General features: G+C 41.0%; 1 protein-coding gene across 1 annotated transcript in view; it reads left to right on the top strand.

Annotated features, from left to right (window-relative positions):
* The window catches only part of bbs4 (Bardet-Biedl syndrome 4), a 69,113-nt gene that overhangs the window by 17,902 nt on the left and 38,418 nt on the right, over positions 1 to 12,793 (top strand). Inside the window, exons 3-6 of the mRNA XM_079554716.1 lie at positions 2,770 to 2,849; positions 5,180 to 5,243; positions 5,490 to 5,601; positions 8,290 to 8,362. Coding sequence (XP_079410842.1) covers positions 2,770 to 2,849; positions 5,180 to 5,243; positions 5,490 to 5,601; positions 8,290 to 8,362 — 329 coding nt within the window. The remainder of the gene's footprint in view (positions 1 to 2,769; positions 2,850 to 5,179; positions 5,244 to 5,489; positions 5,602 to 8,289; positions 8,363 to 12,793) is intronic.

The raw sequence follows: 12,793 nt of genomic DNA, 5'->3' as shown, positions 1-12,793 counted from the left end.
AAAATCCATCAAAAAAGTGACAAAAATCCATCAAAAAAGTGACAAAAATCCATCAAAAAAGTGACAAAAATCCATCAAAAAATGACAAAAATCTATCAAAAAAAGTGACAAAAATCTATTAAAAAAATGAAAAAAATCCATCAAAAAAGTGACAAAAATCCATTAAAAAAATGAAAAAAATCCATCAAAAAAAAAGACAAAAATCCATCAAAAAAGTGACAAAAATCCATCAAAAAAGTGACAAAAATCCATTAAAAAAATGAAAAAAAAATCCATCAAAAAAAAGACAAAAATCCATCAAAAAAGTGACAAAAATCCATCAAAAGAGTGACAAAAATCCATCAAAAAAGTGACAAAAATCCAGCAGAAAAAAGACAAAAATCCATCAAAAAAGTGACAAAAATCCATTAAAAAAAAGACAAAAATCCATCAAAAAAATACAAAAATCCATCAAAAAAGTGACAAAAATCCATCAAAAAAATACAAAAATCCATCAAAAAAAAGACAAAAATCCAGCAGAAAAAAGACAAAAATCCATTAAAAAAAAGACAAAAATCCATTAAAAAAATGAAAAAAAATCCATAAAAAAAAAAGACAAAAATCCATCAAAAAAGTGACAAAAATCCATCAAAAAAGTGACAAAAATCCATCAAAAAAATGACAAAAATCCATCAAAAAAAAGACAAAAATCCATCAAAAAAAAAGACAAAAATCCATCAAAAAAGTGACAAAAATCCATAAAAAGAGTGACAAAAATCCATCAAAAAAGTGACAAAAATCCATAAAAAAAAAGACAAAAATCCAGCAGAAAAAAGACAAAAATCCATCAAAAAAAAGACAAAAATCCATTAAAAAAATGAAAAAAAATCCATAAAAAAAAAAGACAAAAATCCATCAAAAAAGTGACAAAAATCCATCAAAAAATACAAAAATCCATAAAAAAAAGACAAAAATCCAGCAGAAAAAAGACAAAAATCCAAAAATTAAAAATTAGGGAAAAAAAAGTAAAAAAAAAAAAAATTGAAAAAAAAAAATATATAATCGATTTTTTGCGATTATGCTAATTTTGTAATCGTTTACTGTTGTAATCGAAATCGTAATCGAATTTCGATTAATTGCACAGCCCTAACGTAAACCTTTTTTTATACCATGGGCCTTTTCAGAAGTCTTTTGGAAAAAACTAGGAATTTGGAGTTTACGCCACAACTAATAATGAACCATCTCCCACTGGGGCAGTTCAGTTTTTATGTTCTCACACCTCTGCTCCCGTGACAGGAAGAGGGACTGTTTCATTTTCCAGGGATAGTTTGGCTGGAGCTTATGGCCCCGTGTTACAGCGACAACAGTAACAGCTCGGCCCGTTTCCAAAGAGGGGAAACAAAGCAACATGATCAACACAGGCTTTGTTTGTTTAACATGTTCTAATGACAAACGAGCTCATCATAGACTCATAAAGGCAGCCACTGGGGGGGCTTTGTCTGGAGCCATGCTTTATTCTGATTCTGACTGTTATTTTATGTCTTTGCTTTGATATTAATCATGTGTTTTCTCCCTTTGTTCTTGCACTTTGATATCTTTACTCACACTGCAAAGAGTGAATATCAAGCATTGGCTTAAAGGGGGGGTATTATGCAAAATCGACTTTTTCAAGCTTTACATCATGTTATTAAGTCACTCCCTCATTAAAACCATGCCTGAAGTGTTGCCTTGGCACATTCACGTATTTACGAGTAATCTGTAAAAACTCTGATGGCGGCCATTTTAGGGATAAAACGCCTGATTCCTTCAGGGAACGCCCTCGAACCTCCAGGAGACGCCTCCGACCTTTCGTCACCAGCCGAGTATCCAACCACTGCTCCTCAGCAGAACCCCCTCCCCGCAGTGTCTAGCCCTAAGATGTAAACAGAGTCATCATGGAGGATTAGCTTCGTGTGTTGTGAACCGGAGCCACAGCAGACTTTTACAAAGACACACATCAGTGTTTCTGTTACCGAAACACCCAGGATTAAAACCGGTGACAAGAACACTTATTTCAGTGTCTGGTTCTGCGCTGGGCCTTGATGATGCGCAGAGCCTCCGGAGAAAGCTAATGCTAAGCTAAACCTCGAGTCATCACGTGAAAACGAGAAATATGCACAAATAAAGTCAAACTTGCCCACCCCTGACCTATAGTGACTTTGGCAACCGTCAAAATACCGTAGTCTCTCGACCAACTCAAAGTTCTCTCACAAAGGCGTCCAAAAGCGCAGAAAACATTCAAAACCCGCGCTCGATGTTGGCCAGTTCGAGAAGCATCCATTTTCAATACGGCTCAACAGATTTCTTTCAAAAACCATGTCTTTTCCATCGACTTATATTTGTTGTTATCATTCGGGTCCGACCCACTGAGTTTCCATCTGAGCGAGGACTTAGAAACTTTGCATCCAGCTCCACTCTTGTTTTCACTTACTCAGCCGTCAAAAATAGTGTATGAATGTGTAAAACAGATCTATTGACCCCGACCATCTGCGCCTCATTAAAAAACTGCCTACAGACTCAAACCCAAACTCTCCCTCGAGAATCGCCTTCACTTCATCCGGAGTTCAGTCTGAAGTTTTACTCTTCTTCTCCTCTTCTGCTGTTTGGACACATTGTGAAAGTGGGAAGAGGAATTTGAGAACTTTCAGTCAGTGATGTAACGGTTTACAGACACGGGTTTGTACAGTGTTAAAGTCATGTTGGATAACTGGATATCAGAATGTCACATGCTCCTCTGACTGTGTCTTTTAGCTCCAGACCTTCCCATTGTGGAGAGGAGGAACTGGCTCATTCATCAGCATTACATCCGCAAGGACTACGACACCTGTAAGGTAAGAAAACAACAATTACTGGACATCGTGAGGAACAATATAGGGAAGAAATATTCTAACATCTCTAATTAGAGATGCACTAATCTAGAGCTGAAACAACTAATCGATTAATCGATAATTTTCCTACACCATTCACAGCCAAGCGATTAATCGTGAAAATAATCGGTAGATTAATCGATTATCAAATAATCGTTAGTTGCAGCCCCACATCAATCCAGCTTTTTTGTTTACGATGCCGATACTGGAGGTTTGAGTATCGGCCGATACCAAGAGACTTTCTTAAAAGTGTCTTTCGCTGAGAGAAAAAGCGAATGGTCTCTTTTTTCAATGTTAAGATCAATAAAGTCTTATCTTTTCTTGATGTTGCAGATCAATGATCAATTATGTTTATTAATAAACTAATGGAAAAGCATTTAAATGAACAGGCCACTGCTTTTCCAGACTGAGATATGTTCTTACCTGAGCTTAGACGAGTTGATGCGTACCTGTCTGGGCGATGTTCCCTTAATTGGCCGTTGACGTTGTTTACAGTGAACCATCGATATCGTCCATCTCTCATTATAAGCATTTTTTAAAGATATTTCCATAGCCTATATATAAGCTGCATATTATTTATGTTAGGAATAATATAAGAATGCAGGATAAATGGATCTAAACTAAACCTGATCTGAACAGAGTCATGGAACACGACTTTTGCAACAGAAATGTGTTAAAACGTGCGTAAAGTCTGAGAGGAGAACGACTTCTTCAGTCTGGTGTTATCAGTGATTTGCCTCAGGTTCACTGTGGAGCTGGTCAGACGGTTTTTAATGCAGGCTAGCTGATACCATAGAAATGCACTAGCCTCGCATTAGCCTAGCGCCACGAAACTCTTCAAACATAAGAACTGCGTAACATTTTGGACTATAATCTAAACTAAACAAGCTCCTAATGACCAGATCGACACAATGCCATTACTGCAGTGGATAATCGAAGAATGGATTTGGTTTCAGACCTCGCCTGTTTAGATCTCAAATTCTTCAGACTTTAGTCAGAGCGTTAACTCCTCTATACCAGTGCTCTTATCACACTAATACGAATGTAAATCAGAGCTTATTATTTGCATTTGCTCAATTTTAACGTAATGTTTAAGAAACAGTGGGTCAACGGGACAATATTTAGAAGTTTGCGTCGTAGCCACGTTTTTGAAGCCGCTCCACGCGCCGCCCGGTCCGTGAGCTCGTAACCTCGTACCTCCTGCACCGCCTCTTTCTCTCTCGGTTCTTCGGGAGAATAATCCGCGCGCTCAGCTAGCTCCGATGTGAGAGCTATCTCGTCATTTTAAAACGGTTTAGTTTCCGTGCGAAGCAAAGCAAAGCAAAACCACACGCTGTTAAACTCTGAGCTGCAGAGAGAGAGAGAGAGCCCCGCGCGTCAGAAACAGAGCAGCTGCGTCTTTACTTTAAAGCAGTACTAAGTAACTCTTCCCCCTAAAGGCCATAAGCGCAACTGCAGGTGTAGTAGCAAGTTACGATTTTTTAATTTATTAATTGTCTTGGAGAGTAAATACTACGCCGACAGGAAAGGTGAAGGGACAGAGGGTTACTGTGCATCCAATTATACAATGGAAATATTTGTTTTCACTCAAACTTGGCTGTAAATACTGTTTAAAGTGACGTTAGCCCGCAGTTAGCTTTGCCCGTTAGCATGTTAGCTTCTTCTTCGTGATTACATTAGTGTGTATTGCTTTCTCCGCACCGGTGGCAGTCAAGTTACAAACATGGTTTTCTGGCCAGAGACACCAGGGGGCGCTGAAAGACCCTCCAATCATCCCATAAACACTTGTATCACCCCCACAGGGACGACGGGGAGGGTTTATTAAGGTAAATAAGTGACTTAGTACTGCTTTAATAATTACGGCGAACACATCATGGCTTCTGGCAGGTACTGAAACTAGCGTGCATATTAGTTATATTTATGAGGAGGGGGCGTGGCATCACGGTGGTGGCTCGTCCATCGTGATGTTGCTCATTCATCACGATGGACGATGATATCGCACATCGGAACAACCCTAGCGCTCATGCTTCACACCTGGACGGGGCCTTTCTGTGTGGAGTTCGCATGTTCTCCCCGTGTCTGCGTAGGTTTCCTCCGGGTACTCCGGCTTCCCCTACCGCTAAAAACATGTACAACAGGCCAGGGTGAGTGAGAGAGTGTTTGACAGTGTGAGTGGAGGCCGACAGATGGAAATGAGCCTGTGTGTGTTCATTAACATGCACCGTCACGGCCGAATAAACCAACAAACAAATGAATATTCAGAGTAACACTGGTGATGTTTTCTCTCTGTGCAGACCATCATTAAAGAGCAACTACAGGAAACCAACGGGATGTGTGAATATGCCATCTACGTGCAAGGTACAGTCTGCCAAACTGACCCGAGGAGCGTTCTGTGGGAACACTGAACCCTCTCCATTGTTATATTTTAGATTGAGTCCTTTTTCAACAGAGCTGTCATTTTTTAGATTGTTAATGAAGAGTGAAAAAACTGCAAAAGTGGCGGGAATTTTCCTCCACTTTTCCCCCTTGATTTGAAGTCCCCAGTGTATCGCGGGGTGAAAGTGCGTCCTCTCTCCTCTCACCCCCCCCTCTCCCTCTCTGCAGCGCTAATCTTACGTCTGGAGGGCCAGATCCAGCCGTCCCTGGAGCTGTTTCAGAGCTGCGCCATCCTTAATCCGGGCAGCGCTGACAACCTCAAGCAAGTGGCCCGATCTCTGTGAGTCTCCTCTCCGCCTCTCGCCGCCGCCTCTCTCCTCGCCGCCTCCCCTCGCCGCCTCCCCCTCGCCGCCTCCCCTCGCCGCCTCCCCTCGCCGCGTGAGACTTCATAGAGAGAGGAAGTGTTCAGCCGGAGATAAGGGCCCAGCCGGGAGCCTCAGCTGACCTTACACACATCCTCTTTAAGTCAGAGAATGTAAAGTTGTGGGATGTAGGAAAACTGGTATAGATTTAGTCTGATATGAACTTAAAGACAGTGTTGTTCTTGATTTCATTACTTAAACAAACATACAGATACTACTGGACAAATATTCCTCCTATAAAATTAAAGTTGCTCAGTCAAAGGCACTTACTTAAAGGGATATTTCAGGATTTTTGACATAGGGCCTTGTTTCCTAGTTATCCAGAGTGTTGCTGATTTCTGGAGATATTTTTTTTTGTAATTCATGCAGTACTTATATTTGAAGAGTTCCGTGGCGCTAGGCTAGTGCGAGGCTAGTGCATGTCTATGGTATCAGCTAGCCTGCATTAAAAACAGTGTGACCCGCTCCACAGAGCACCTGAGGCAAATCACTTATAACACCAGACTAACCATATAAATGTCTGTGTCCATAGAATCATGTTTGGAATATAACTGACCTGCATCACATGAATGATCGCATTTTGAGGGACTATTTTCTAGCAGATCACTCCGCCGCCGCGTAGCTTATACAACCACGAAGCTGATGCTGCTCAAATATAAGGTCTTTTAAATGAAAAATGGTGAAAATTACACACACACACAAGACCAGACAGGTACACATCAACTCGTCTAAGCTCATTAGGGCTGAAACAACTAATCGATTAATCGACAACTAATTGATGATTGAAATAGTCGACAACTATTTAGTTTACTTTAATAAATCCTCCCCGTAGTCCCTGTGGGGGTGATACAAGTGTTTATGGGATGATTGGAGGGTCTTTCATCGCCCCCTGGTGTCTCTGGCCAGAAAACCATGTTTGCAACTTGACTGCCACCGGACCGGAGTCACCAATACACACTAATGGAATCACGAAGAAGAAGCTAACATGCTAACGGGCAAAGCTAGCTGCGGGCTAACGTCACTTTAAACAGTATTTACAGCCAAGTTTGAGTGAAAAAAAATATTTCCATTGTATAACTGGATGCACAGTAACCCTCTGTCCCTTCGCCTTTCCTGTCAGCGTAGGATTTACTCTCCAAGACCATTAATAAATTAAAAAATCGTAACTTGCTACTACACCTGCAGTTGTGCTTATGGCCTCTAGGGGGAAGAGTTACTTAGTACTGCTTTAATAATCGGTTTTCTGTTTCATGAAAATTTAGTATTTGTGATAAAAACCTACTTTGTTTTTATAGTTAGAGTCTGTAGTGTTTTGTACATTGTACATTTTATGAATATCTGTCTGTGTCTCGTCCAATCAGAAGCAGAATTAGTGCCAAGAGCAAACATTTACTTCACTTTTTTTGAAAAAATAAAATTTTCCTACACCATTCACAGCCAAGGGATTAATCGATTAATCGTAAAAATAATCGATGGATTAATCGATTACAAATAATCGTTAGTTGCAGCCCTAAAGCTCATGTAAGAACATATCTCAAAAGAAAAAAACGGTAAAACCGGTTCCTGTTCATTCAACACATTTCAAAAACAAGTTTAAAGCAGTGCTAAGTAACTCTTCCCCCTAGAGGCCATAAGCGCAACTGCAGGTGTAGTAGCAAGTTACGATTTTTTTAACTTATTAATTGTCTTGGAGAGTAAATCCTACGCTGACAGGAAAGGCGAAGGGACAGACGGTTACTGTGCATCCAATTATACAATAGAAATTTTTTTTTTCACTCAAACTTGGCTGTAAATACTGTTTAAAGTGACGTTAGCCCGCAGTTAGCTTTGCCCGTTAGCCTGTTAGCTTCTTCTTCGTGATTACATTAGTGTGTATTGCTTTCTGCGGACCGGTGGCAGTCAAGTTGCAAACATGGTTTTCTGGCCAGAGACACCAGGGGGCGATGAAAGACCCTCCAATCATCCCATAAACACTTGTATCACCCCCACAGGGACTACGGGGAGGGTTTATTAAGGTAAACACGTTACTTAGTACTGCTTTAAAGCCTGGACCTAAAGACTTTTATTGTTAAAGGTAAAGGTTAAAGGTAAAGGTTAAAGGTAAAGGTTAAAGTGATCTCCTGATCTGCGGTCGGTCTGGTTTAGGTTCAGCCACACTATGAGCCCAAAGAATAAGATGAGCCGACGACCTGGACATCCTGAATGACCAGGTTATTCCATCAGCGGATTTCTTCTGCCTCGATATTCAGGCGTATTCCGGGATGACAATGTCAGGATTCACGCGGCTCGTGTTGTGAAAGAGCGGCTCAGGGAGCGTAAGCCGGCTCGTCCACCACAGAGTCCAGATCTTCACCACTGAGGATCTGTGGGCTGATCTCAGTGACAGACGAACGCAACCCTGGATCTTTTTTCAAAGCCAAAGCGAATCCACGCTGTGATCAAAGCCAAAGGCCCCACAGCCAAATATCAGAGCGCCTGAGTTTTCTTTTGGTTGCGACTTCTTTTTGCTCGATAATTGTGATGTGGATTTTTTTTTTCTGATATTGTATTCCTTCACTGGGCCGCGCTATTAAAAAAAAGTAAAGTTTGTTTTGCTCTCTGCTCAGATTTCTCCTGGGAAAGCACAAAGCAGCCATCGAGTTCTACCACGAAGCGGCCAAGCTGAACGACAGAGACTGGGTAACAAACGTTTGATTACTCTCGCACGTACACGCACGGCCGTTTGATGACGGAGGCTCGTCGAGAATGCAGAGTTTTCACAGATTTACAGATGGTCTCTGGGGGGGGAGCGCCGCCGTTCCTTTCTTTGGTACGAACCCTCTCACATTACGGATGATGTGCCGCGCTCCTATGTGCGTGTGCAAATTCAACCGGTTTGGGGGGAAGATTAATAAATGCCATGTTTGTCAGGCTGATTAGCAAAGAAAATCAGCCGTGTTTTAATGAGTTCAGTCGTTATGTGGAAATATTAGTCCTGCATTTGCACAAATCAGCCGAGGAGGGGAAGGACACAAATAATAATAATAATAATAATAATAATAATACATTTTATTTGTATAGCGCTTTTCAAGACACTCAAAGACGCTTTACAGAAAAATGTATGACGGCACGAGGCGGCTTTGGGAAAACAGAAAAGTGCAATAGATACAGACGCATCTCGTCATAGAAAGGGGCGTGGCTTCGCCGGGGGGAAAATAGAATCTTTAGAGAAACATAATTTTCACTCTTTTTAGCCATTTTCTGGTGGAATATGAACTTATTTATCACATACAAATAAAGTCAAGTGTAAATCGGGCCCATATGGATATTTTCTCACAGCAGATTGTTCAGTAGAAGCGAAAAAACGGCAGTTGTTGCAAGTGCTAGCTAACCGTTAGCATTAGCCCAATGCTAACATGTAGCATCATGTTAGCATTCTCTGTTATTCATGTATTTATGGGGTGTTGAACCACTTTGCTCCTCCCCATGTCTTTGTATCTTTATTTAGTATAAACTATATTCATAATTTAGCATTTGTTAAAGTAGTTTTTGAATAATCTATAGATACAGACGCATCTCTGGAGTCGCCCATATATGGTCATTTTTGAAAACAGTTAAAGGGGAAAACAATTTTGAAAAAATCAAAACTTTCTCTTATTATTCAAAAACTACTTTTAACAAACGCTGAATTATGAATATTAGGGATGCACCGATACCGATACCAGTATCGGGTATCGGGCCGATACCACATGCTTGTACTCATACTCGTACTCATTCATGAGGTCCCGATACCAGGAACCGATACCATTTGACGTGCGGCCAGCGCAGCTACGAGGCGCAGCTCTCAGCTGAGGAGAGAAAATAGCAACAAACTGGAGAATTTTTTAGTGGAAATACAATAATCCACATAGAGCTGACTTTATTACAGACTGCGCTCTCTAAACCAGAGTCTGAGCTGGATTTAACCAGAGCTTAATGTTGTTAGCGCTGCAGCGTCTGCAGTGTTTACAACATACAGGCTAACGTTGCTAACTCGCGGCTAGCGCAGTTTTGGCCATTCTGACGCCGTTTTATGACCAGGGGTTTATTCTTCTGAAAAACTAACCCAGCGACTAAAAAGTCCTCAGAAAATCCAGATTAAAGACATACAGCATGTTTATATTGAGCCAAAATGAGCTGCAGCAGAACAATGAAAACGCTGTAGCTTCTCGCTAAGTTGCTACAAAACACACGAGAAAATCCACACGGAGCTGCAGTAAAGGCGAAAAGAGACCATTTAAGTAACATCTCAATACTATTGTTAAATAAAAGCACATAAATGAATAAAGCTCAGACATTGGGAGCTTTAGGACATGGGCTTTTCTGTCTATGATGGACAGAGACATAAAAATAAAAATTATATTGAATGAAAATAAAAAATGGCATCAGCACAATTCTAATATAACTGCTCTTAAATGTGTAGCCTACTTGTAATGTAAATGAGTAAATTTACTAATTACAAACCAATCTGCTGTGAAAAAAGTAAGAATGTTGAAGAAAATGCCTTGTACTCGTATCGGTATCGGCGAGTACTTAAATCCAAGTACTCGTACTTGTATCGGTTTTAGAAAAAGTGGTATCGGTGCATCCCTAATGAATATAGTTTCTACTAAATAAAGATACAAAGACATGGGGAAGAGCAAAGTGGTTCAACAGCCCATAAATACATGAATAACGGAGAATGCTAACATGATGCTACATGTAACGGTTATACATGGTTAGCTAGCGCTAGCTACAACTGCCGTTTTTTCACTTCTACAGAACAATCTGCTGTGACAAAATATCCACATGGGCCCGATTTAGACTTGACTTTATTTGTATGTGATAAATAAGTTCATATTCCACCAGAAAATGGCTGAAAAGAGAAAACTGTGTTTCCCAAAAGATTCTATTTTCCCCCTCGGCGAAGCCACGCCCCCTTCTATGACGAGATGCCGTCTGTATCTATATCCGGGACTTTTGCGATTTGGATCCGTTTTGTTGCTTCAAAGGCAATGCAGTGAGGCTGAATAAGGACAGACACATTTAACTCGCCATCAGTTGATTTCAGTGTTTCAACTTCACTCAATGTGCGTGATGTAGTTTCCATGAGCAGGACCAAACCATTACCAACACAGTGTTGCTTTTTGTCAATGAAGACGATATGGAGCGTCTGACAGCGATATCACACAGACTGTTTTCTCGGGACAGTTTTAAATCAGTACTAAGTAACTCATGCCCCTAGAGGCCATAAGCGCAACTGCAGGTGTTGTAACATGTTGCGATTTTTTTACTTATTAACTGTCCGTGAGAGTAAATCCTACGCTGACAGGAAAGGCGAAGGGAGAGAGCTGTATGCTGTTTAAAGTGGCGCTAGCCCGCAGTTAGCTTTGCCCGTTAGCCTGATAGCTTCTTTGTGATTCTATTAGTGTGTATTGCTGCTCCGACAAGGTGGCAGTCAAGTTGCAATTGTGGTTTTTTGGCCAGAGACACCAGGGGGAGAAGAAAGACCCCCCAATCATTTATTTATTTATTTGACGGGGACACTGTACATTAATCAACATTTCTGTAAATGTACCAGAATTAGGCAAAAGGCTATTTTTCATCCGTAGTCCCTGGACAGTTGTAAAAAGTCTCCCTAAGACAATAAAACATTCAAAGTCAGTGCAATAAAATACAAAGTCATCATCCCATAAACACTTGTTTTACCCCCAGAGGGACGGGAAGGATTTATTAAGGTAAACACGTTACTTAGTGCTGCTTTAAATACTGTAGCGCAGGGATAGGCAAGTTTGTGTTGTTGAGGGCCGACTTTAATTATTGCCAAAACACCAAGGGCCGAGTCTCACCATTTTATCCTAAAGTAAAGAACTTTTTTCTGCAAGTGCCAATGTTTTACATTAGTGTTTCTCAAGTCATGGCTTTGGGACCCACCATGACCCAATGGTGACAAGCTGCGACCCAAATAAAACTGTAAATTGTCATATATCGTCTAAAAAAACAGCCCAATAACATGCATTTTAAGTGATTCCATGCAGTTTACAATAGAAAATTTAGAACATTTCCTATAGGCTCGCGACCCACAGAAAATGGTTCCGCAATCCACTTTCTGGTCCCAACCCACAAGTTGAAAATCATGTTTTACATTATATATGAGTAAGTGCGGTGCTCTGCCAGGAATGTTTTTAAATACTGACACTATTTCTCGCATTTTCAGAATTTGATCTCATATTTGCATGAAAATATTTCTCAAAATCATTTTGGAGGGCCAGAGGTTCTGTGTGTAGGGCCGGATTTGGCCCCCGGGCCTGACGTTGCCTACCCCTGCTGTAGCGTATCAACTTAGAAAGCAGGTTGATGTACAGATGTACAGGGCTCGTTTGGGAAACGTCCTGTTCACAGCGACACTTCTGCCTGTGCCATAGACAGATTATTAATAGATCGTCATTACGCACTTCTCCCCGTTTGACAGAATAACTACGTTAGAGGGGGAATTCATGGAGGATTTACAGACTCCTCCTCCCCAGCTCTGACGAAGCATGTTCCTAAAAAGGGCATAAGGGCGGGGTCTTCACTGTAGACTCCGCCCTTGCGTGACGTGTAGCTCGCGCGGCTCCAATGCTAACAGTCCGACCCTCATCACGAGATTTCGGACATTTTTCTCATGAAAACCAGCCTGGTTTCTTTAACTGTAACTAACCCAGCGGTTTCACAGGAGGAAAATCGAGCTGTAGAAAGTTTAACGTTTTTAACGTGTCTAAAGTCCAATGTTTTCCAATGGGAGACTAGCGGCGATATGGAGGTACTACAGCAATGGCGGCCTCTAGTGTCGTCGTCACAAAGCAGAGCAGCCATTGGCCAGCGCCTATTGTGGTGTAATCTGTTTGTCGAAAAATATAAAGGCAAGAGATCATTATTATTTATCCCTATTTCCAATACTTATCGGAGTAATGTATTACTTTTTATAATGAAGCAGACTAAAGCTTGACCTTTTTAGTTTCGTGCTGTTAAAGCAGTACTAAGTAACTCTTCCCCCTAGAGGCCATAAGCGCAACTGCAGGTGTAGTAGCAAGTTACGATTTTTTAATTCATTCATTGTCTTGGAGAGTAAAT

Source organism: Gobius niger, assembly GCF_951799975.1.
Source record: "Gobius niger genome assembly, chromosome: 4".
NCBI lineage: Eukaryota > Metazoa > Chordata > Actinopteri > Gobiiformes > Gobiidae > Gobius > Gobius niger.
This window is presented reverse-complemented; position numbering and strand designations above follow the sequence as displayed.